At 42.3% G+C, this 23,843-nt stretch overlaps 1 protein-coding gene across 3 annotated transcripts in view; it reads right to left on the bottom strand.

Annotated features, from left to right (window-relative positions):
• The window catches only part of RNF13 (ring finger protein 13), a 76,089-nt gene extending 52,462 nt beyond the window's left edge, over positions 1–23,627 (bottom strand). The window contains exons 1-2 of one of the 3 annotated variants that reach the window (XM_040974775.1): positions 23,496–23,627; positions 3,673–3,799 (exon numbers count right to left, since the gene is read on the bottom strand). In XM_040974775.1, coding sequence (XP_040830709.1) covers positions 3,673–3,786 — 114 coding nt within the window. In that variant the 5' untranslated portion in view covers positions 3,787–3,799; positions 23,496–23,627. Of the gene's footprint in view, positions 1–3,672; positions 3,800–23,495 lie in introns of those variants that run through there. The other 2 variants (XM_040974774.1, XM_040974776.1) reach the window with 2 other exon arrangements.
• Positions 23,628–23,843: the final 216 nt, after the last annotated feature.

Raw genomic sequence — 23,843 nt, 5'->3', positions numbered from 1 at the left:
CTGAAGAAATGAAAAAGAAAATCAAGAACCTTCTCGAAGAAAATGATGTTGTTGTATGATCTATGAGTCATTGAAATGTAAGAATGTATTTTGAAGAGATGAAACTAACAAAAAAACTATCAAAATCCATGAGATACAGTTTCCACTAATCTTTGTTGGTGAGATATGTCTTCTGTAGGTAATAAATAGATGGATTTTGTTTTTTTTTATTCCAGTCTACTAATCTATGATGTTTGATTGATAAGTTTAAGCCATTTACATTCAGGGTTAATATGCATAGGTGGCAATTTGGTTCTCTCATTTTAGCAAAGGGTTGTTACCGAGTCTTCTGCTGTTATTTTACTAGTATATAGTTCACTTTACCTTTGGTTTTGGTGAGTGCTACTCCTTTTGTCTGCCAAGAGAACATTCTAAGCCACGACTATTAATTCCAATTTACTGAACTCCTACTGTGTAACTGACATTTGTGTCAGCAACAATATAAAGTTTAGTAATGAGACATAATCCTGCCTTCCAGGTACCCAATAGTCTACGAAGTTGACTAACTAGTCAGCAACATGCTATAGCAACATCTCCAACCAGGGGGATAAGCATTGGGGAATTCAGTCAAGCAGCAACCAAGGAAAAACAAACCTTAAGATTCAAGACATATGGCTAGAATCAACATGATGTTGATCATACAGGCCAACGTACTTCAACCTGTATTATTGTAAGCTCCGACTTCAGGGATGCTTTTAGTCAATATTTTCTACAGTTTACTCATTTCCTTTGAATGCTTGTGTCATAGCCAATTCCCCTCTCTTCATTTTTAGTTCCCCTTTTTATCAGTAATACGCCCTTACAACCCACTTCCCTCCAGCCACCTCTGCAGCCATCAGGAGCCTAACATTTATCTCAGCCTACGGATCGTATTTAAGCAGCTCCCATGCTGATGATTTCTGCAATGGATGACGTCAACAGCCAGCAACCCCTACTATATGAAGCACAAGGAACAATACAGTACAAACTTATTGTTCTTCTAAACATTTGGTTTTTCCTCCATAATAAAAAATACTGCTGGAACAGTCTTAGATCTTTTGAGGGAATGAGTGAAATCTAATTCGAATGATAATTATAAAGAAACAATTACAATGTGTCAGAGACTATTAAGTTTGTCTTATTTAATTACCACAACACTGCAGTTTACAAATAAAGAAACTTAAACACTTGTAGCAGCTAAGTAATTTGATCAAAGTCACATAACTGGTAAAGCCTCCCAAAGCAGCCCATCAAAAACAATTTGACCCATAACACAGCTGAACTAGAAATAGCAATTCACTTTAAATACCTAAATAAAATTAAAAAGGAGTTCAAACATGCCAGAGGATAAGAAATATCCTAGGGACTATTTTGAGGTGCTCTGCTTTCAACAGTTGTTGTAGATTGTAGAACAAGTCTGGCTCCCTCAAGCTCTCTGATAACACTGAGATGTTTCTTTCTTTTTTTTTTTTTTAACTTATTTAATGTTTTATTAGAAAGTCAGATTTACAAATTTACAGATAGGAAGTGAAGTAGCTGGGATACAAACCAGCACCCCCATGGGATCCCACCATAAAGACATGGATTTATATACTAAGCCACCGTGTCAGACTGGAGATCGAAATATATCACAAGTGCCACAATACTACTCTGAAGCAGCTACTCTGAAGCAAAGTCAGGGACCACATAAACTTTGGTCTGAAAATTCTTGCCTTTCTTTTTCTCTTCTAGTATCTTTAGGCAAGTTAGTTGCAGGCTTGAAAGCAAAAAGCAGTAAGTCCTTACCACAGACCTGAAATACAGGTGCATCGAGAGCACGGACACATGCAGGCCTGAACACACACATAGTTCTGTGGGGAGCCATGCAGTTGGGTCAGATGGCATGGGTGTATGATGAGCACTGCTCCTCAGCTAGCAAGGCTGCGAGGAGTTTCTGGCTGCATGGCAAGGCCCGGCAGAATGTCTCTGGTCACCTCATTGCTGCCTCACCCCATTGTATGGAACTCAATCACCTCTCTGATGTTTCATAGAATTCTTCTGAGGGTGTTGTTGTTGTTTTTTTGTTAATGTGAAGTGATTCCTGTAACTGGTATGACACCTCAAATTGATCAATCATGTTATGATAAAAACACCTTTAGTAATGTAAAGCTATGACACACAGTTAAAAGTATACAATAGTACAATTGAGCCCACTATGTTTCCAAATCCTGTTATGTGCCCACTTTTTGTCCTAAAGTTTGCCCTAGTATAAGTAATGTTTTCCTTAAGAAATGGCTTGATAATATCTTGGAACAGATGGCAATCACGGAGGTACAAAGAGTTTGTTTACCATACACCTTGAACTGTTACAACACATGATATGACGCATTTTAGTTTCTTACCACAAGAAAGCAAAAATATATGGGGCATCTTCTAAAAGGAAACAAAACAAAACCCCCTCAAAATGGTTTAAAATCTCAATCTTACATTGGCACTTACATTTAGGGAAAGAAAACAGTTTATAAAGATAAAGAAAGTTTCTTGCAAAGCCCTCTGTTTGTAGATTGACTGAGCTGCCTTGATGATCCCTTTCACTGCCCTTTAACAAAAGAATGAAAAACAATTGAATCAGCACTAAGTGAAGGTGATGGTAATTAATGCATGATTTGATTATAAGAATTAGCAAAGAATCCATGTTTTATTCTTTTATAAATTCCTTTCATTTAGGATCTTTTAATTCTGTACTTCTTAATATTTTAAGTAATATTAATTAGTTTGTGTTTAGTAAAAATTGATTTTGAGTATAAGTAAACCACTTGTCACTATGTAATCACATGCGCTGCCAACTGTGGAGTTCCTGGCTTCAGCCAGGTGACTGCAGGTTTCAATGAGTAATGGTTTGTTGAAAATATTTTGTTTTTGTATTCTCTTAACCACGAAGTAAAAATGAAACAATTGGATGTTGTACAAAAGCTTGTGATGATTTGTGTATAAATAAAGAAGGCAACTTTTCTGAGTTGTCCATTATGAGCATCACGTCATAGTGGCCCGTGTCTTATCTCTTCCTATCATCTCGCTGATCCATGCATCCTTTGCAAGCTCTCAGTCAGCTGGAGCTGGTCTCTGGCATAGTTCCTTTTTTTCAACCTTCAAAGCAGTGTAGAAGGGGAAATACATACATGTTCGCTTGTAGAGGACAGCAAAGAAGGAGCCTGGTAACAATAACTAAGAGCAATCTTCTCCAAAAAGGTTCATGTCCACCATTAAAGATAGGCCCTCCCTGTGAATGCGTTCAGACTCATCACAGCTAGCCTCCAGCTGAAATTTCTTTGGACTTCTTGTGGAGTGTCTTATAATGCCACCAAAAGAGATAGCACTGAGATCTTGCAGCCATTGAAGATACAGTAGAATTCAAGAGAAACAATGAGCTTCAGCAAAAATACACAGCTTGTAGCAGGAATACGTGCACATACCTTCTCACATATGCATTTACATTCTCAAGAACATTACTCAACAGATATTCAATATCTGAGATCATAACTAGATCCTGAGCAATAAAAACAATGTGCTTAGTTACGTTTATATGTAAATATCTATGATTCCATCATTCAGAATTGATGGGAGGATTTTCTTTTAAGGTATTTTTGAGATATGAATAAATTTTGTTATACTTACTGCTAAAATGTCTGCTTCTACAGGCAGAAGGTTCAAGAACGCAAAGAGCTGGACAGTCAGGATGGTATAGACCTGCGTGGCCGACAGCATGAGCACTCCTATGGAGAGCAGCATCTCGCCAAACCACCTGGAAGACAACGAGGATGTTAACGAGAGCTGGGCTTGGTCCCGAAGAACAAATCACTTGTATGTTATTTCCTAATACTCCAAAATTTCCCTTCAACTTTAAATTTCAAAAGATTGAGCTATTGAACCGATGTGGACATAAACACCCAAGATTAGCCAACACAGGCACCCACATAGTCCACATAACTCATGGCAACTCAAGTTCTGTTTTGTCCGCAAAACGAACATCCTCCTACAGTGCTCGTTTTACAACACAGATGTCGTAAGGCGATGTCCAGGGAAGTGACTTTCAATTTAAAAAGCTAAAATACAAAAGACTTTATTTTAATTTTTACCCTCTTGCTCAATATAAAATCACGTTAAGATTACTTTTTCTGGGCCCGGCACTGTAGCGTAATGGTTAAGGTCCTTGCCTTGAATGCGCCCGGGATCCCATATGGGCACCAGTTCTGATCCCAACGGCCCTGCTTCCCATCCAGCTCCCTGCTTGTGGCCTGGGAAACCAGTCGAGGATGGCCCAAAGCCTTGGGACCCTGCACCCATGTGGGAGACCCGGAAAGAATTTCTAGGCTCCTGGCTTCGGATCAGTGCAGCTCCAGCCATTGCAGTCACTTGGGGAGTGAATCATTGGATCCTGTCTCTGTCTCTCCTCCTCTATGTATATCCACCTTTCCAATAAAAATAAATAAAAATCTCTAAAAAAAAAAAAAAAGATTACTGTTCACCTACTTATGTATGATATATTGATAATAAAGTATGAAAATGAATAAATAAAAGTGACTTAAGGTGCAGGTTGAGCATCCCTAACAAAATTCCATGTTGTGAAATCTGAAATGCTCAGGAAATTTGAATTTTTGGTTTAGTAGCAAGAGAGGGCAATGCAGTAAGTCACTGGAATAAACACTGGAGAAGAGACAAGAATCTAAACTTTTTCACAACAAAACTTTATCTAACACAAACAGCTAAAGTCACTGTGTTCTAACAGTGACTCCTGCTGTGATAAGCTGTTTCTAGAAACACACTTCCTCACCCTATATTTCATTATCCAGGAACTAAAACACATCCTTCCTGTGCGTTCAAAAGATAATTTGGGAAACACAAGAATCACAGAAAATTACACAAACTTTTGTGTATGTATAATTATAAGTAGTTTCCGTAAAAAGGTCCTTGGGATTTTTTTTTATTATTATTGGAAAGTCAGATTTACTGAGAGGAGGAGAGACAGAGAGGAAGATCTTCTGTCCGATGATTCACTCTCCAAGAGGCTGCAACGGCCAGAGCTGAGCTAACCCAAAGCCAGGAGCCAGGGCATCTGATTCCAGGAGCCAGAAGCTTCTTCTGGGTTTCTTGTGCAGGTGCTGGGTCCCAAGGCCTTGGGCCAGCCTGCTTTCCCAGGCCACAGGCAGGGAGCTAGATGGGAAGCGTGGCCACCAGGATTAGAACTGTTGCCCAAATAGATCCAGGTGCACGCAAGGTGAGAACTTTGGCCACTAGGCTACTGTGCCCAAATAGATCCAGGTCCATGGTTGTTAACACATTCGTACAAAACCACAGAAGTGTTTGTCATTTTTGGATTTTTCAGATTTCAGGTTAAATCTTCCTCCTCTGGGAAGCATTCAAGTACCAACAGCAAGCTTAAAAGGGCTCATATTGTGCTCACTTCAGCAGCACATATACTAAAAACCACTCATACCATCTCCCCTTGCCGAGTTAACATGCAGATTGTCCAATTAGTAGGACTTAGTAGGTAACATTATTTGTTCAAAAAAACATCTTTTATTTGGTAAAAAGCACTTTTTAAAAAAGATCTACTTATTGTTACTGCAAAGTCAGATATACAGAGAGGAGGAGAGACAAAGAGGAAGATCTTCCATCTGATGATTCACTTCCCAAGTGACTGCAATGGCTGGTGCAGTGCCAATCCGAAGCCAAGAGCCAGGAACCTCTTCTAAGTCTTCCACGCGGGTCAGGGTCCCAAGGCTTTGGGCCGTCCTCCACTGCTTTCCCAGGCCACAAGCAGGGAGCTGGATGGGAAGTGGAGCAGCCAGGGATATGGACCTGCACCCATATGTGATCCCAGCATGTGCAGGGCAAGAACTTTAGTCACTGGGCTATCACACTGTGCCAAGCTTTTTTGTTTGGTTTGGTTTGGTTTATTCCTGTTGTTGGTGGTGTTGTTGTTGTTTGTTTGTTGGATTTTTTTTTAAGATACATGAGGAAAGTAGGAAATTTTGGGCTGTGACATATCACCATCACCTACAAGCAGAGGGGCTGCCAATTGTCGGGGAAGAAGATATGGGGACTTACTAGAGCAACTAATGGCATGTTTGACAAGGGAGGAATGATCCCTGAGGTCTTCCACAGACTGGGGCACTGCAATGGCAGGTAGGTGAGTGAGCTAGCACGGCGATTCAGATGGAGAAGCCAGAGGGCATTTGTAGGGTCAGGTCAAGACACCTGCCATGTGGGAGACCTGGGCTGGGCAAAAGGTCACCAGTCACAGTCACAGGCAAAACGGGCTCTGGGGCATGCCTTGTTGTGCTGGGCCTCACAACCCACCTGCAAGTGTTGTGGCAGGAGGTGGGTCATGTGTGGCTGGGCTGCAGTACCCACAATAACGTAAGAGAAACTGATCTGGGGCAAATTCTGTAGGAGACTGGGGGCTCACCTGTGGGACTGCAACACCCAGAAGTTTACTCAGAGAGCTGGGAGTGGTGACACGCCTAACCAGGTGGGACAACAGAGTTTACCTGACAGGAACCCACCTGACACTCACAGGAACTGGGGCTGAAAGGAGGCCCGTCACGGCCAGGCTGCAGCACCCACTGGCACATGCAGACAGAACTGAGGGCAGACCACGCCAAGTGGGGCTACTGTACCCGCTGACACGTGTGACATCTAGGGCTGTCAGAAGCCCTGGTAGGAAAACTTCGGGAACTCCCATTCTAAGCTGCAGGTTTCCAAATTCTTTTGGTAGCAAAAGGAATTGCTTTATATATTTAAAGTTTTCATAGAAAAATTATATTAAAGCATATTTTTTTGTGCAAAACTTTGTGCGATATGTGGAAATCATGTACTATAAAAAGGCAAAGCACTCCCCTTCCAGGTCACAGCTCCCAACAGGGAGCACAAGAGCCAATCTGAAGGTGAGCCAGGCCAGGCAGGGCTGCAACATTAATCAGCATTTGTGTGGGACAGGTCTGGAGACAGGCTGGGTTGGGCCAGGCCGGGCTGGGCCAGGCCGCAGAACCTGCTGGCATTCATGACAGCCATTATTGGGTATGGACTGTACCTGGCTAGGCTGGGCTGGGCTGCAACACTCGCCAGCAACAGTGGAGACTGCTAATGGACTCTGCCAAGCTGGGTTAAAGCACCTACCAGCACATTCAAGATTTGGTCTTGGGAACAAATCTGGTAAGGGAACTCTGGGGACTCACCTGCTGGGTTGTAGTTCCCACTGCTAAGACAGGGCTATAGGCAGACCAGGCTGGGCAAGGATAGGTTAGGTCTGAGGGTGGGCAAGGCTGCACTAGGCTATAGCAACCACCAGTGAGAGCCAGAATGGGCACAGGTCAGTTGGGCCATGCCATAGTACCTGCCAGTGAGTGCCAGGACTGGGGGCATCCATGTTAGACTGGGTAGCAGTATCCATGGGCACACCAGAGATTGACTGCTGGGAGTAAGCCTAGTAGGGGAACCTCCAGGATTCTCCTAATGGGCCACTGCTTTCAACAGTGAGCATGAGAGCTGGGACTAGGGGCCAAGAGGAACATAAGCATCTCAAGGCAGTATCTTTAGAGCCATGCGTGCAAGCAGAGCACAGGGCAAACACCTCATAAAACCCTGCTGATTAACAAGCACTCATCTCTTTCCCTTCTTCCAGTCCCATTTCTCCTCCTCATTTTTATTCTTTCTTCACTTCCCTTTCGCTCTCATACTACAAAAAAAAAAAAAAAAAAGAAAAGAAAAAACTGCTTTCCCTTAATTCTGAGTTTGCCTACAATCAGAAGAAAGTTAAACTTCTTCAAAGTTCAAAGTAGAGAAGTTTCAAGAAATCCTTTAAAACTATCTAGCAGGCTAGGCCTAGCACAATGACTCCATTAACTAATCCTCCCGCCTTTTAAGAAGCGGGATCCCATGAGTACCGGTTCATGCCCCAGCTGTTCCACTTCCCATCCAGCTCCCTGCCTGTGGCCTGGGAAAGCCATGGAAATTGGCCCATAGCCTTGAGAACCCTCTATCCACATGGGAGACTTGGAAGAAGCACTTGGCTCCTGGCTTCGGATTGGCTCTGCTTTGGTTTTGCAACCAATTAGGGAGTGAACCAGTTTTTGGAAGATCTTTCTGTTTCTCCTTTTCTCTGTAGATCTATCTTTGAAAAATATGTATATGAACATACACATATTTAAAAAGAACTATCAAGCAGGTTTCTAAATATGTGTCTACTGCTATAATCCTTAATCACATCTAGTTTGCCCACTGGCAGAATTTAGTTTGTACCAGCTGCTCCACTTACCATCCTGTTCCCTGTTTATGGGCTGGGAAAGCAGTGAAGGATGGCCTAAAGCCTTGGGACCCTGCACCCACATAGGACACTCGGAAGAAGCTCCTGGCTCTGGATCAGCTCAGCTCGGAATATTTGCAGTCATTTGGCGAGTGAACCAGCAGATGGAAGATTCTTCTGTGTCTCCTCTCCACAAATCTGACTTTCCAATAAAAAAATTTAAAAGCATTTAAATAAAAAATAATAGTAATACTTTTATGTACATGATAGTATTGTGGCTATATTTTTGGAAATATCTGGTTGGGTGTTTCGAAGTAAAAAGGCGTAACAACTGTAATTTAAAATATCTCAAGAAAAAAAAAAACACATGTTAAATCTAGATGAAGGATGGGGATTCATTATCCTATTTACCTACTTTTCTATGTTTGAAACATTTGTGTAACAGAAAGGTTTCCTTCTCATGGTAAGTAGGTCATATTAACTCCTCAATGATCATTTTCAATTTTTTATATATTTTCATTTTATTTAAAAGACAGAGCCAGGTACAGAAAGACCTTCCATCCACTGGCTCACTCCCTCCATGTCCACAACAGGCAGAGTAGAGCCAGCCAAAGGCAGGCAGCCAGGACCCAACCTGAGTTACCCGGCAGGTACCAGGGATCCAAGCATCTGAACACCTGCTGCCTCCCAAGATGCAAGGAGCAGACCACCGGAATCCGAAGGCGAGCCAGGACCCAAACACTCACACCACAGTGATACTTTCAGAAGACCTGCAGCCTTTAGTGTAGTATAAGAGTATATCTATCACAAAATTCACTATATAAAGCATTTTCTTCCCAAATTGAAACTCAATATCCATTAAACACTAATGATCCTTTCTTTCTCCCATTGACCTTTGGACACAACCACTATTCTACTTTCTTTCTTTATAATTTGACTACTCTAGGTAATAGAAGTAGAATCATAAAGTATTTTTGTTTTCCTTTAAATTTATTTTTTATTCGAAGAGCAGATTTTATGGAGGAGAGATATAGAAAGGTTTTCCATCCCCTAGTCCAAGATGGTCCCAAACCTAGAGCTAAGCTGACTCGAAGCTGGGAGCCAGGAGCTTTTTCCAGGTCTCCCACACGGTTGCAGGGTCCCAAGAACTTGGGCCATTTTCTGCTGCTTTCCCAGGCCATAAGCAGGGAGCTGGATGGGAAGTGAGCAGGCAGACACAAACTGGTGCCCGTATGGGCTGCTGGCGTTGAGTTGGTGCTATCACATTTTTACAGGGGTGATTTCTTTACAATGCTATCAGCAATGCCCAATGACTCATTTATTCACATGCTTAATGACACTTATATTCTGTCTCACATATGTATCTTCATACTAATGGAAACTAAAATGATAACTTATTGTGATGCTGATCGATATTTCCCTAGTGATTGATAATGCTGGCTGTATCTTCCTGTACTTATCGCTCATTTCTATACTTCTTTGGAGAATTTTCTGTTCAGGTCCATTGCTGATTTACTCACAATGTTTTCTGTACTTTGACTTTTAAGCTACAAGAGTTCCTCAATTACTCTAACGTCGGTTGTATGATTACAAACATTTTCTCCTATTCTGTAGACTGGTCTTTGTTTTTCACTTTGTTGACAGTGTTTATTTGTGACTGATGTGATGGCTGGATTGGAGAATCCTCCCCCTGAAAGTGCCAGCATCCTTTATGGGCACCAGTTCCTGCCCAGCTGCTCCACTTCCCATCCAGCCCCACTTGTGGCCTGGGAAAGCAGCAGATGGCCTAATGCCTTGGGATGCTGCACTCTTGTAGGAAGAGGTTGCTGGCTCCTACCTTCAGGTCAGTTTAGCTCTGGACAATGTGGCCACTTAGTGAGTGAATCATCATATGGAAGGTCTTTCCCTCCTATTCTCTCTGTAAATCTTTCCAATAAAAATAAATAAATCTAAAAAAAAGTTTCTAAAAGCATGTAAGTTTTCAATTCTCATAGAAATCCAACTCATCTACTGTTTCTTTTGTTACCTACATTTTTGATGTCATGGTAAAAAAATTATTGCCAAACCCAATGTCATCTGTATTTTCTCTTAGAGTTTCTATATGACCTCCTTCGTTTAGCTATTTGATCTACATTGATCTACATTGGATGCAACGTTTTCCCGATGCTACTCATTGACTATAACCCCTGAATTTCCCACAGGTTGAACCATCCTTATACCCTAGGAAAAAATCCCAAGTGGTCATGGTATATAGTAAATTCAGTGTCGGGCGAGTTCAGTTTCCTAGTATTCTATTAACGATTTTAGCAACAATAATCAAAAGATACACCAGTCCACGGTTTTCTTTCTTCTACTTTTTTTTTTTTTGAAGAATTATTTTATTGCAAAGTCAGATATAGAGAGTGGAGGAGAGACAGAGAGGGAGATCTTCCATCCACTGATTCACTCCCCAAGTGACCACAATGGCCAGTGCTGCACCAACCTGAAGCCAGGAGCCAGGAACCTCCTCCAGGTCTCCTATGTGGGTGCAGGGTCCCAAGCCTTTGGACCAACCTCAACTGCTTTCCCAGGTCACAGGCAGGGAGCTGGATGGGAAGTGGAGCAGTCAGGATTAGAACCAGTGCCCTAATGGGATCCTTGTGTGTTCAAGGCAAGGATTTCGACAGCTATGCTACCACACCAGGCCCTCTTTCTCCTACTTTTTAAGTGTCATTGTCTGTGTCTAATCTAGCATCAGATTAAATTAAGCCCCTTAGAATGCATTAGAAAATGTTCTCCTTCCTTCAGCTGTTTGGAAAAGTTTGAAGTAATACTGATATTGGGTCCGGCACAGTGGCCTGGCGGCTGAGGTCCTCATCTGGTCACCGGTTCTAATCCTGGGAGCCCCGCTTCCCATCCAGCTCCCTGCTTGTGGCCTGGGAGGGTGGTCAGGGACGGCCCAAAGCCTTGGGACCCTGCACCTGCGTGGGAGACCGGAAGAGCTCCTGGCTCTGTATATCTCCTTTCCAATAAAAAATAAATCTTAAAAACTGCTTACCCTAACTCCAACTCTCATTTTTAAAAAAAATACTAATGTTAATTCTTTAAGTATTTGAAAGAACTTCCCATTCAGATCACCTGGTCCTGAAATTATCCTTCTTGGGAAGTCTTTCATCATTCATTCAATTTATTCTGTTTTCATGATTCAGTCTTGGCAGGTTTCTGCATTTGAGTCGTCCCCTTCATCTAGGCCATGCATTTCCTATGCATGCAGCACTTCATACTATTGTTTCCTAACTCATGACACTGGCAGTTACAGCTACACTTAGAGTTATTTGCGCACTCTCGCTCTTCCCCTCCCTGCTCTCTCCCCTCGGCCTCTCCCAAGTCCTTTTTAATTAATTAGCTGAAAGCTTGTTACAAGTGCCTGTATTTCCAAAGAACTATCTCTGGGTTTAGCTGAGAGCCCGAGCACCCAGCTGACACACGTGACTGCTGGTACAGCTTCAGAGCAGATGACAGTTACTCAGCTAAGGCTGGGACCGTAACTGCAAGATGACAAGATTTCCCAAGCATCCCTATAAATACTAACTTTACAGTGAAATTTGTGACAATACTATGCAATATATAAATGTTATACATATTCATACAAAATTACATTTGAACAGTGGAGGCGGGATTCAGAAATTGTTTATACCAACATTCCTTTCAGAAGCTTCTTTCCAAACAACTTAATTTTGAATGACTCAAGCATCTCTGACATCAGCTACTTTACTGTCAAATAACACTCACAAGATACCCAACCAATTCCACAAGTAAACTCCTCTGCATAAAGTTCATATTCCACTGGTTTTATATTGTCTTCCTTATCATTATCTCAAAAACTGGTCTCCAATGCTAAATTATCATATCTATAGAAACCACAGAGAGCAATTTCAAATTCCAATAAGTGTCCCTGAATTGACAATACACTGCAAAAGGAATGTGTTCTATACCAAGAATTAATAGAAAAAAAGAATAACTGAACAATTAGTTAACCATTTCAATGCAAATTTAAAAATAATCAATTATATTGCCACAAACATTATCGTGTTCACATTTGTAGCAGACATGTACAAACATATGGTACCATAAAATTTCCTACAAAATAGTGTCTTCGGGCCCGGCAGCGTGGCCTAGTGCCTTTAAGTCCTCTCCTTGAACACACCGGGATCCCATATGGGCACCAGTTCTAATCCTGGCTGCTCCACTTCACATCCAGCTCCCTGCTTGCGGCCTGGAAAAACAGCTGAGGACGGCCCAAAGCTTTGCGCTCCTGCACCTGAGTGCACCCGGAAGAGGTTCCTGGCACCTGGCTCCAGATCGGCGTAGTACCTTCCATTGTGACCACTTGGGGGAATGAATCATCAGACAGAAGATCTTCCTCTCTGTCTCTCCTCCTCTCTCTATATCTGACTTTGTAATGAAAATAAATAAATCTTCAAAACAAACAAAACAAACAAAAAAACCAAAATAAAATAGTGTTTTCAATTCATACGATACCAAGATTTATCCTTAACTCCAACAGGCTCCTCATAAAGCATCATAGATCAAGAATCCTTGAAACTAGAATTACTAGTCCATTCTAGAGTTAAATTCCTGTGAAACATAGGAATTTTTGCACTGACAAACTAAGTCATTATTCATAGATTTCTTCTAAGCCTTTGGGTGATGGGTAGTCCATTAAACTAGGAAGACAAAAAAGAATTACAAAGTGCTAACAAAGGCACACTTCATAATTCTCCCCCCCAGCACGGTTACAGCAGCGCCACAGGTGCCAACCCCAGCAACAAACCGCATAACAAGGAAAAACCAATCAGTGAAACTGCTTTTGCAAATACTAGAATTTCAAGAAATATTTATAGAAACAGAATAGAAAATTCTGGTTTCACTGTTCATTAGAATTGTTATGCCCAGTGTGCTAAAATAAAGTATCAATTAATGCCCTGAATTAGAATACTTCTTTAAAATCAGGTTTCATACAATTGTCATCACTATCTCTATGGTCAACATTGACAGAAAACTTAATTTTGTCCTAGGTACTGTATTAAGTACCTAACACGAGGACCCGGTGCAATGGTTCCGTAGCCAAATACTCATCTTTCAACAAGCCCCAGGATCCCCTATGGGGTCCAGTTCTATCCCAGCTGCTCCACTTCCCATCCAGCTCCCTGCTTGTGGCCTGGGAAAGCAGTTGAAGACGGCCCAAAGCCTTGGGACCCTGCACCGACCTGGAAGAGGTTTCTGGCTCCTGGCTTCAGATCAGCTCAGCCCTGGACATTGCAGCCACTGGGGAGTGAACCAGCAGACAAAAGATCTTTCTCTCCGTCTCCCTTTCTCTTTGTAAGTCTGCCTTTTCAATAAAAAAATAAAATACATCTTTTTTATAAAAATGTACCTTACATGTTTTTTCTTCTGATCCTCAAAACAATCTTGTAAAATAAAACACACACATCACAGGGAAAAAGAAACATACACTGTCATTCCAATGTTAATATTTTAAGGAACTGTTTCTTCATGTAAGCCCTAGAGTCTGAACAAACCGAGCAACAGCCTACCGATCACACCAAATCACTCCTTCTTTATGTACAACTTCCAAATGAAAAGCTGAGCCCGCCCAATGACTCACACAGCACGCAGGAAATGCGGCCTATTATGCTAATGGCAGAATATGGGGCACCACACCAAGGTATCCCATTACAACTGACTGTAACCACTGTCTCTTTACGTGCTCATCCACTGCTGAGCTCCCGGCCTTCCTTATGTAGACCACGGGCCCCCCTTGTCTGCAGCCTGAGGAGGCCCATACCTACCCAGTCTCACTTTTTTCAACCTTTGGGTTTTTTTTATAATAATAATTACTTTCTAACACACAAAAATTTTAATTGTTATATATACTGCTTAATTTGCTAGAATATGTACTCAGAAATACAAGTCTTTATTTTATGGAACAGTGTCTGGTATGGATATATATTAGGTGTTTAATATCAGTATAATAAATCCATGTGCAACCTCTTCTGGATAGCATTTTTTGCAGAACCCCTTAGTTCCCCTACCTGTTAACAACACCCCAGGAGCTGATACTCTGTAGCCCTTATTATTTTTCTTACATTTACCTGTATGCTTCAGAATAAAAAACTAAAATCCTTTCACTGATTTTATTTGGTATAATATATACTGAACAAAAGACCAGAAGAAAATACAAAAATCTGTTCTACACTAAGTTTTCTAAGTACATGTTGCTTTTCCCCATACAACCACAAAAAAGTTTTGCAACAAGGCTATTAATTCATGCACTTACTCATAATCTGGAGGAAATGGAATTATTTCTTCGAAGGAAAATATGCAATTAAAAAGAGAATGAAAAAAAGACAGATATTGAGGAAATAATTAACAAAATTGAATAGCCATTTTTCTCTCTGATTCCACTCCACACTACAGTACTTACACTTACCATTACTGACACAGAGATCACATCTGGCAGTAGGATGGGCTCCAGAAACACACGCCTTGGCTTGGCAAACGTCACGGTCCATCCCAGGTGATGGTTACCTGCCTGTAGCTTCCCAGCATCCCATTCTCCCCGACAAGGTATTGAGCACCACATACACTCCCCAAATCAAAGCTAAAGCAGCATCAAAATCTCAAATTTTTAAGATTTATGTCCCTGAGTCATTCCAGCCACCAATCCTTTGCCAGGAGGGGTTTAATTAGGAGACAAAATCTATACAGTAAATTCAACAGGGCTTAATATAATCCTCATTATACTATGACAAGGTAATAAAGATGTAAGAAGTTGGAAACAGACAGAAGAAAGTGATCCCAAAGGGGAATGAAGAGACTGCTTCAAGTGATGGCGCTACGGTTTGAATATTGGATCCAAGGTACAAGTTCCCCAAAGGTCTAAACGTTCTGCTCCCCCAAAGTCTTAAATAAGGAAAACAAAAACCAAAACCACCCTCCTTCAGCAATTCTCTCAAGCACCTTGCCCCCTCCCGCACCTGCTAACACTGAACTGTATGAGCTTGTCCCATCCAGTGTCTCAGAGCAGCCTGGGCAAACAGCAGGACGACTGGAGTCACAGGGCCCTGGCACGCATGGGGGGACCTGGACCAAGTTCCTGAGTCCAAGTTTCAGGATCGGCCCAGCAGGGGTTGTTGTGGCCAATTGCGGGAATGCGCCAGCAGATGCAGGATATCTCCCTTTCCCTCTTTCTACCCGTGAAATAATGAACAAAAACTGGGCCAAACACCATAGTGTAGTGGTTAAAGTCCTCGTCTCGAGCACCAGGATCCCATACAGGAAGCAGCCCTGCTTCCCATCCAGCTGGGATGGGAATGGCTTAGGAATGCAGTCAAGGTCGACTCAAAGTTTTGGGATCCTACACCGTGTGGGAGACCTGGAAGAGGCTCCAGGCTCCTGCCTTCAGATTAGCTCAGCTCCAGCTGCTGTGGCTGCTTGGGAAGTGAACCATCGAACAGAAGATTTTCCTCTCTGTCTCTCCTCCTCTCTTTATATCTGCCTTTCCAATAAAAATAAAGAAATCTTTAAAAAAATTAAATAAATGAACAAAAATTAATAAATTTCAGTATAGTACAAATGCCTGAAAATTTGCCACATATCAAAGTCACTATGTTAAAAAATAATTAAAATAAATTTTAAAAAGTCACTATACATCTCAAAAACTGAATTTAGCTTTTAAATTGTGTAGTAATATAGGAATTAGGATTTCAATCCTGACTCATCATTTGAGCCTTAAATTAGTACTACTGTAATCAGCCTCCAATCTTCATAAATTCATTGTATCTAACAAATTCTTACTTTCTTTTCTAATACTAAAAACTATAGCTATTGAAAGGAGGAAGGAAATTAACTTCATAAATTTAAAGTTCCATCATTCTATAAAGATATAGGAAACAAAAGCATCAATAAAAACAGTAGCAGGCCCGGCATGATGGCTCAGTGTTTAAATCCTCACCTTGAAAGCACCAGGACCCCTTATGAGCACTGGTTTATGCCCCAGCTGCTCCACGTCCCATCCAGCTCCCTGCTTGTGGCCTGGGAAAGCAGTGGAGGACGGCCCAAAGCCTTGGGGCCCTGCACTTGTGTGGGAAACCAAGAAGAAGCCCTTGGCTTCAGATCAGCTCAGCTCTGCCTGATGTGGCCATGTGAAGAGTAAACCAGCAGACTGAACATCTTTCTGTCTCTCCTTCTCTCCATAAATCTGATCTGCCTTTCCAAGAAAAACTTTCAAAAAATATCTCCAAAAAAATAAATAAAAACAACAACACTTTGCTGTTATTCTTAAGAAACTTGTTCAGTAACACTTATTTCTTAAAAGAGTAGAGTCAGGATTCAAAAAAATTATATGTCATGAAATATCACCCTTCCAAAATTACTCAACAAATAAATTTACACTGGGCCCGAAATGCTTCTATCTTCTATTACAATGCTCAAGTATATGTAATATAATACCAGAAATGCAATAATACAAGTACAGCAAAATATCAAACAATACTATACCAAAAGCAGACCTCATAATCTTCACGTTCAGGACAATCACATACAATGCATACCAGACACTTCAGTGTTGTACCTTCTATTGTTTCACTTATGCATGTGATCCAACTTACACAATAAAAAGCAATTACCGCCACAGTAATTTAAACAGAGTGGTAATAGCACAAGGGTAAATCTATAGTCCAAAAGAGTTGGAATGAGAATCCAGTAATCTAGTAATATATACGTTATGGCCAAATGATTCTAAACAAAGGTGCCAAGATCATTCAATGAGAGAAAAATGGTCTCTTCAGTAAACGGTATTTGAACAAGTGGATACTACATGTAAAACAATGAAGTTGTAGCTTTAGCTCAAACTGCAATGAAAAATTGGCACAGAGTAGATGAGTGACCTAAATATAAGAGCTAAAGTTACTAACTTTTGGACTAAAACATAGGAGTAAATCTTCATGAACTTGGATTTGGCAACTGACATTTAACTAGGCCACTAAACGAAGGAGCAACAACAACAACAATAAAACTAGAATTCAACAAAATTTAAAAAATTCTATGCAGCAAAGGAAACTGTCGAGATAATAAAGACAACCTACAGAACAGAAGAAAACCTTTGCACCTTATGTACCTGTTTTGTAAAGGTGACCTGTTTGGGGTCCAGCACGATAGAGTCCAGCAGCTAAAATCCCTGCCTTGAACGCACCTGATCCCATATGGGTGCCGGTTCTAAGGCAGCCCCACTTCCCATCCAACTCCCTGCTTGTGGCCTGGGAAAGCAGTCAGGAATAGCCCAAAGCCTTGGGACCCTGCACTGGCATGGGAGACCTTTAATTGGCTCCTGGCCTTGGATTGGCTCAGCTCCAGGTATTGTGGCCACTGGGGGAGTGAATCATAGGATAAAAGATCTTCCTGTCTCTCCTCCTCTCTGTATATCTGCCTTTCCAATAAAAATAAACCTTTAAAACAATAATAAATAAAAAATAAAAGTGATGTATTCTGAATATACAACTCAATAATATTCCAATTTAAAAGAGATCCATATTCAAAGAAAGTATGTTTCACCAATGAAATTATAAAAATGACAAAAATATTTTAAAGATGTAGGGGCCCGGCGCGGTGGCGCAAGTGGTTAAAGGTCCTCGCCTTGCACCGGGATCCCATATGGGCACCGGTTCTAATCCCGGCAGCCCCGCTTCCCTTCCAGCTCCCTGCCTGTGGCCGGGGAAAGCAGTCGAGGACGGCCCAAAGCTTTGGGAACCTGCACCCGCGTGGGAGACCCGGAAGAGGCTCCTGGCTTCGGACCGGCATAGCATCGGCCCGTTGCGCTCACTTGGGGAGTGAATCATCGGATGGAAGATCTTCCTCTCTGTCTCTCCTCTCTGTACATCCGCCTTTCCAATAACAAAATAATAAAAATAAATCTTTAAAAAAAAAAAAAATATTTTAAAGATGTAGAGTATCTTTAGTCTCACAGAAATATAAAGCACAGCCACTTCATACCTTCAAGGCCAACTATCACAATTTTTTAATAGTTTTTCTTTTTTTAAAAACTATACCCCTCCAACACTGCCAGTGGGAATGTAACAGGGCTGAGCCACTGTGGAAAACAGTTCGGCAAATTCTCAAAAAGCTAGACAGGATTATTTTAAGTCGCAGCAATTCCACTCTTCGCATATACTCAAAACAAGGAAAAGCCAACACTCAAATATGGCACCTAAATGCTCACAATCCCTCTGCTTCATTACAGCTAAAACAGAAACAACCCAACAGCCATCACTAGACAAATGAATAACCACACTGACATCACATCCACGGAATACTATTCAATTGTACAAAGGAAAGTACTAACGCGTGCCACATGTAGATAAAACATTCACTAAACGGAAGAAGCCACACATAAGAATGCTATCACACACTGGATGCTTTTTTTTAATACGGAATATCCAGAATAATTACTTCCATAGACACAGAAAACAGAGTGGTGATTGCGATGGGCTGGAGACATCAGGGAATTAGGAATAACTGCTAACTGCTTAATGGGACTGTAGTTTGTCTGAAGTGATAAAAATGTTTTGAAACTAGACAGGGTAAATGCCCTTACATTGCTTGCTTTAAGATACTCAATTTTATGTGACTTTCACCTCAAAGATTTTTTTTTCAAAAAAAAAAAAAATCAATGCTTATGCAAATCAATGTTTATAATTCATCTTGAACAAATGCATACAAATACAAGTATTACAAACACAAGTATTCCACTTTTAAGGTCGAACATATAAATTCCAAGCACAGTAACTACCCAGCAGTCTTCAACATTTAGTAAGCTTTTGTATTTAAAAGTTCAATTCCTACTCTCATAAGTTCATTCAGAAATAATCATCAGCCCACAGTTCCTCAGCAGGGTCATTTAAAAGTGGAAATTCTACCCTCTATAGTTTAGTTAGATATCCTATTCATTAGAAACTAGGCATTCGTTCAGCATGGTAGCCTAGTGGCTTAAGTCCTCGCCTTGCATGCAGTGGGATCCCATATGGGTACAGGTTCTAAACCCGGTGGCCCTGCTTCCCATCCAGCTCCCTGCTTGTGGCCTGGGGAAGCAGTCGAGGACGGCCCAAAGCTTTGGGATTCTGCACCCGCGTGGGAGACCCCAGAACAGGTTCCTGGCTCCAGGCTTCAGACTGCCTCAGCTCCAGCCATTGCAGCCTCATGGGGAGTAAATCAAGGGACGAACTTCCTCTCTGTCTCTCCACCTTTCTGTATATCTGACTTTCCAATAAAAATAAATAAATAAACAATAAATAAATAAAGAAACCAGGCCTGAAGCACAACCCCTTACTTCAGAGGATCCAAGTACTGTTTTCAACCATGGTGTAACAGAACACATACACATCCAACATGCTTAAAAATGCTTGGCAAAACATGGAAGCCACAGCTTCTTTCAAAGTCCTGTGTGTGTGGATCCCTAGCTTCCACTCTCTGACTCTTTTGAAATAATAAATGGAGCCTTGTTAAGTTTACAAAATTTTCCCTCCCTTCTGTTCTCCAAGCAAAGAAATCAAAATATGTTACAGGGAGAAATAACCGGCAAAATATTATTATTCAAGAAATTTCATTTCTGGGCCCGAAACGATACTGTAGCAATTAAAGTCCTTGCCTTGAACGCACCGGGATCCCATATGGGCACCGGTTCTAATCCCAGCAACCCTGCTTCCCATCCAGCTCCCTGCCTGTGGCCTGGGAAAGCAGTCAAGGACGGCCCAAAGCCTTGGGACACTGCACTTGTGTGGGAGACCTGAAGAGGCTCTGAGCTCCTGGCTTCGGATTAGCTCAGCTCTGACCTTTGTGGCCGCTTGGGAATAAATCAATGGACAGAAGATGTTCCTCTCTGTCTCTCCTCTCTGTATATCTGCCTTTCCAATAAAAAATAAATAAATATTTTTAAAAATTTTTCATTTCTAAGGAAGTTTAGAGCCATATCTATCTTGTGATCCACAATGACATGATTGCTTATAGTTCATTTTCTCACAATGGATCTGGATGCTTCTTCATGTAGAGAACAGAGAGGTTTTCATTTTCATTCTTTTACAAATAAACAAACCTTACCTCCAAAACTAAACTCTGTAACATTCTCTCACCACCCAAATCCCTTCCTCCAAGACCTGTTGTCCTCCGTGATGTCAGAATCTAGGCTCATGGAACTACTCTCCTCTCAAGGTCCAAACGCATGTCAGTTCCCGATGTCAGCGCCAACATTTTCCAAGCTACATCCTTCTCTGTAATCATCACCTGTTGTCTCAACTACTATAATTACCTTTATAGCCAGCTCTAACCCTCCTCTGTACCTATATTCCCAGATCAATACTCCTAAGGAGGGGTTCTTCTCAACCTCAAAACTTATATAAAACCCTTAGTGGGACAGTTAAGAATCTCCATAATCTATATCCAACTATCTTTACTAGCCTATTCCTTTAACACATTGACACAACAACCTTGCTTTCCCTACCTCGATGCCTTTGCTAGGACAGTATTCTTAAGATGGCACCATCTTTCTTGGTTCCTTCATCCACCCTTCCAACTACCAACAATATTTGATATGGCCCCAACCTCAATGAGAATAAAAGGTCTGAGACATATCGTTTACTGAGCTTACATTTAGTGCTTGATTCCCAAAGATGCTATGAGAAAGGAGTTAAGAGAACCAAGGAGGCATTTACCCAAGGTCACCAGCAAGAGAGAATCCAAACGGCCCCTGCACTACTCTCATGACTCAGTTTCTCTATCTATACAGAAGAAGACACTGCATTAACTACCAAAGATGGTGAGAATTACATGAGGTCACATACAGGGCTTAGTTAACTGTATTTTGCAGGTAGTAAGAAATCAGTGTTAACTATTACTAGTGTTGTGACGTACATGGTATGATAAATGAACTTAGAAAACATCGATTATATGCTTTTATTGTTTCCATATCAGTTTGAGTGTAAACACTTAATGTCATATTTTATATCTGTTTAATAAATATATGCAGAACACATGAATTTTTAAAGAATATTCCATTACGCTTTCTTAAAAGGAACTCACTTGTCCAATCTGATGCCCTCCTATATTAGCAACTGTGTTCCCCTTTCATGTCATATGAAATACCATATGCAATGCCATATGGCCGTGAGATGTCAAAAGATGCACGACACTATTTTAATTTAAATTGCTTCCTGCTAACTTATTATTAATTCCCAGATTTCCTAAGTCCCAAATCATACCTTTCATTTAAGAAAGAAATATTTTTAGGTAGCACCCACATGAAATAAGCATACCTAGCTAATTCAACAACAACCGAAAAGCATCAAATGGATTCCTATTCAATTTAACTCAAAGACAAAAACCTATCCCTCTAGTGTAATCTCCTATCCTAAAATTAGGGCCTGAAACACTTGTGATGAATGTGTTATCCTGGGAGGCAGTCAAGGGAAAGGAACTGAATGTTAGCAACAGTTTAAGTCCCTCCAGAATGTCTGCGAGAAAGGAGCTTTAAGCAAGAATAGATGAACAGCACCCCTCCTCCTCCTACATTAAACCGCCCAGAACACGCTGTTCTTACGTGCGGAGACGTTAGGCTGGTGACTTTAACAACGGCAGAAGTAAAAAATGTATCAACCAAAACAGTTGCCATTCCTTATAGAAAGAATTAACTATGTTTCTATTCAACTGTTTCAGAAACAAATAGGCCAAAAAAAAAAAAAAAAAGTTAAGGTTTAAACATGTAACAAACCGGTTTTATGTCATTTAATCTTCACCACAGCCCTGTCTTCGTGGGGATAACCTTAGAACCTGTGAGTAGCAGCAGCTGCACCCCAGCCTGCTTGGCAAATGAGAGACTCAGCAGGATTTTCAAACACTTGGGTCTGCCCTAATCCACAATCACACACTTCACATCTTCCTCCTGAAACACGCTCATTAAAAAAGAAGAGAAAAACAGAGTCGAAGTCACCAGAAATACCTTCTTATCCCACACAATGTCCTCAAACAGTCGCTTTTTTCTCTGTGTTTTGTAAATGTTCTTATCAAGCCACGAAATTGATTTCAGACTCCATTAATGAATCCCTATGGGGCCGGTACTCCAGCAAGCCCGCAGTTCTTATCTCTTGTTTAAAGTTCTTTTTAACTATCGCCACGGTCCAATTGGGTAACTCTGAAATGGAGTTAATCCCATCGATCCATTAAAACGGGTCCTTTAATAGAAGAAGCCCTTGACCCCACTGCCCGAAGCTTCATCTGTTTCTCCACTAGAACTCTTCCCAAGGTCCTCCCACCTTACTTATTTGCATTGTATCCAAACTGCAGATGTCCCCCCCCCGCACCCCCCACGAGAACAAGGCATCATTGTGGAAAGGAATGCATTGGTTTTTCACTGTTCCTGCCGCCTCACTGACCAAGAGCTAAGCAGGTGGGGGGTTGGAGGGAAACAAGGCAGGGGACCCGAGCACCTGCCCACGGTACTGAAACGGACCACAGGAGACAATTTTGGAAATGTACTATTACCAGACAAGCACAGAGTGAAGCACTTTACCAAAAGCTGAGGGGAGGGGGTCGGGGGGGGGGGGGAAACACCAAAGTGGCGTGAGTGGTTCTGCCGTACCCTGGCTCGGCTTCAGGTCGGCCCGCGGCCTCTCGGGCACAGAGTTCTCTCATTAGCGCAGGTCAGCGCCGTCAGCGTCCTGGCACGGCCGCCGCCTTTCAGAAGGCAGGGACGTGGGACCGAGGGCCTGCGATCTGAGCTCCGGGGAAACGAGGGGGCGCGGGCTAAGAAAGCCAGCCAGCCACTGCCCTGTTTTCTCCTGCAAAGACTGCTCAGTGCCCCGCCGGAGGGCTCTAGAGCCAGAGTCCGGACCCAGAGAAGCCTTGCAGCCTGCGAGCCAAGCGCATAACCCAACAACTCCGGGCACACATTTGCGCGATGGCGGTGCAGGACAAGGCTCGATCCCTCGAAGCCCAGGCTGGTTTGTATTTCTTTTCTAAATAAATATATCCGTTTTCCCTCGGGAGGCGCAGCCAACACCTCGGCAGCGGGGCCGGCTCCCGGCTCCCGGGACGGCGAGGGGGGTGTGTTCTCTCGGCCAGGCCCCAATGCTGAAGACCGCCGCCCTGCCATCCGACAGGCTCTTACCTGGAAGCCCGGGCCCCGGAACACTGTCAGGCTTGCGGGTCGCGTCGCTGCGGGAGATGCCCCTATCCTGAACGCATGACTGAAGCTCCGCGCCGACCCCGCGCCGGGAGTCGGAGCGCGGACGACAACACCAAGGCGAGGCGGAAGTCCCGCCCCCGCGCGCCTCACTGGCCCGCAGCTGGAGAGCGCGCTCAGCCATTGGACCACGCGACTGCCTGTTAAGACCCCTTGGCACTCCACACGCTGGGTCTGGGTGCTTGCTCCTGCCCCGCTGGGAGAAATGCCCGGTTCGCCCATCTCGTTCTTGGCCGCGTGATCGGTCTTCCCTGGATGGGAGGAGAAGGGAAG

The sequence above is a fragment of the Ochotona curzoniae genome, unplaced genomic scaffold (genome assembly GCF_017591425.1).
Source record: "Ochotona curzoniae isolate NIBS_2020 unplaced genomic scaffold, NIBS_Ocur_1.0 contig_2599, whole genome shotgun sequence".
Classification (NCBI taxonomy): domain Eukaryota; kingdom Metazoa; phylum Chordata; class Mammalia; order Lagomorpha; family Ochotonidae; genus Ochotona; species Ochotona curzoniae.
Note: the sequence above shows the minus strand (reverse complement) of the source record. Positions and strands in the feature narration are given on the sequence as shown.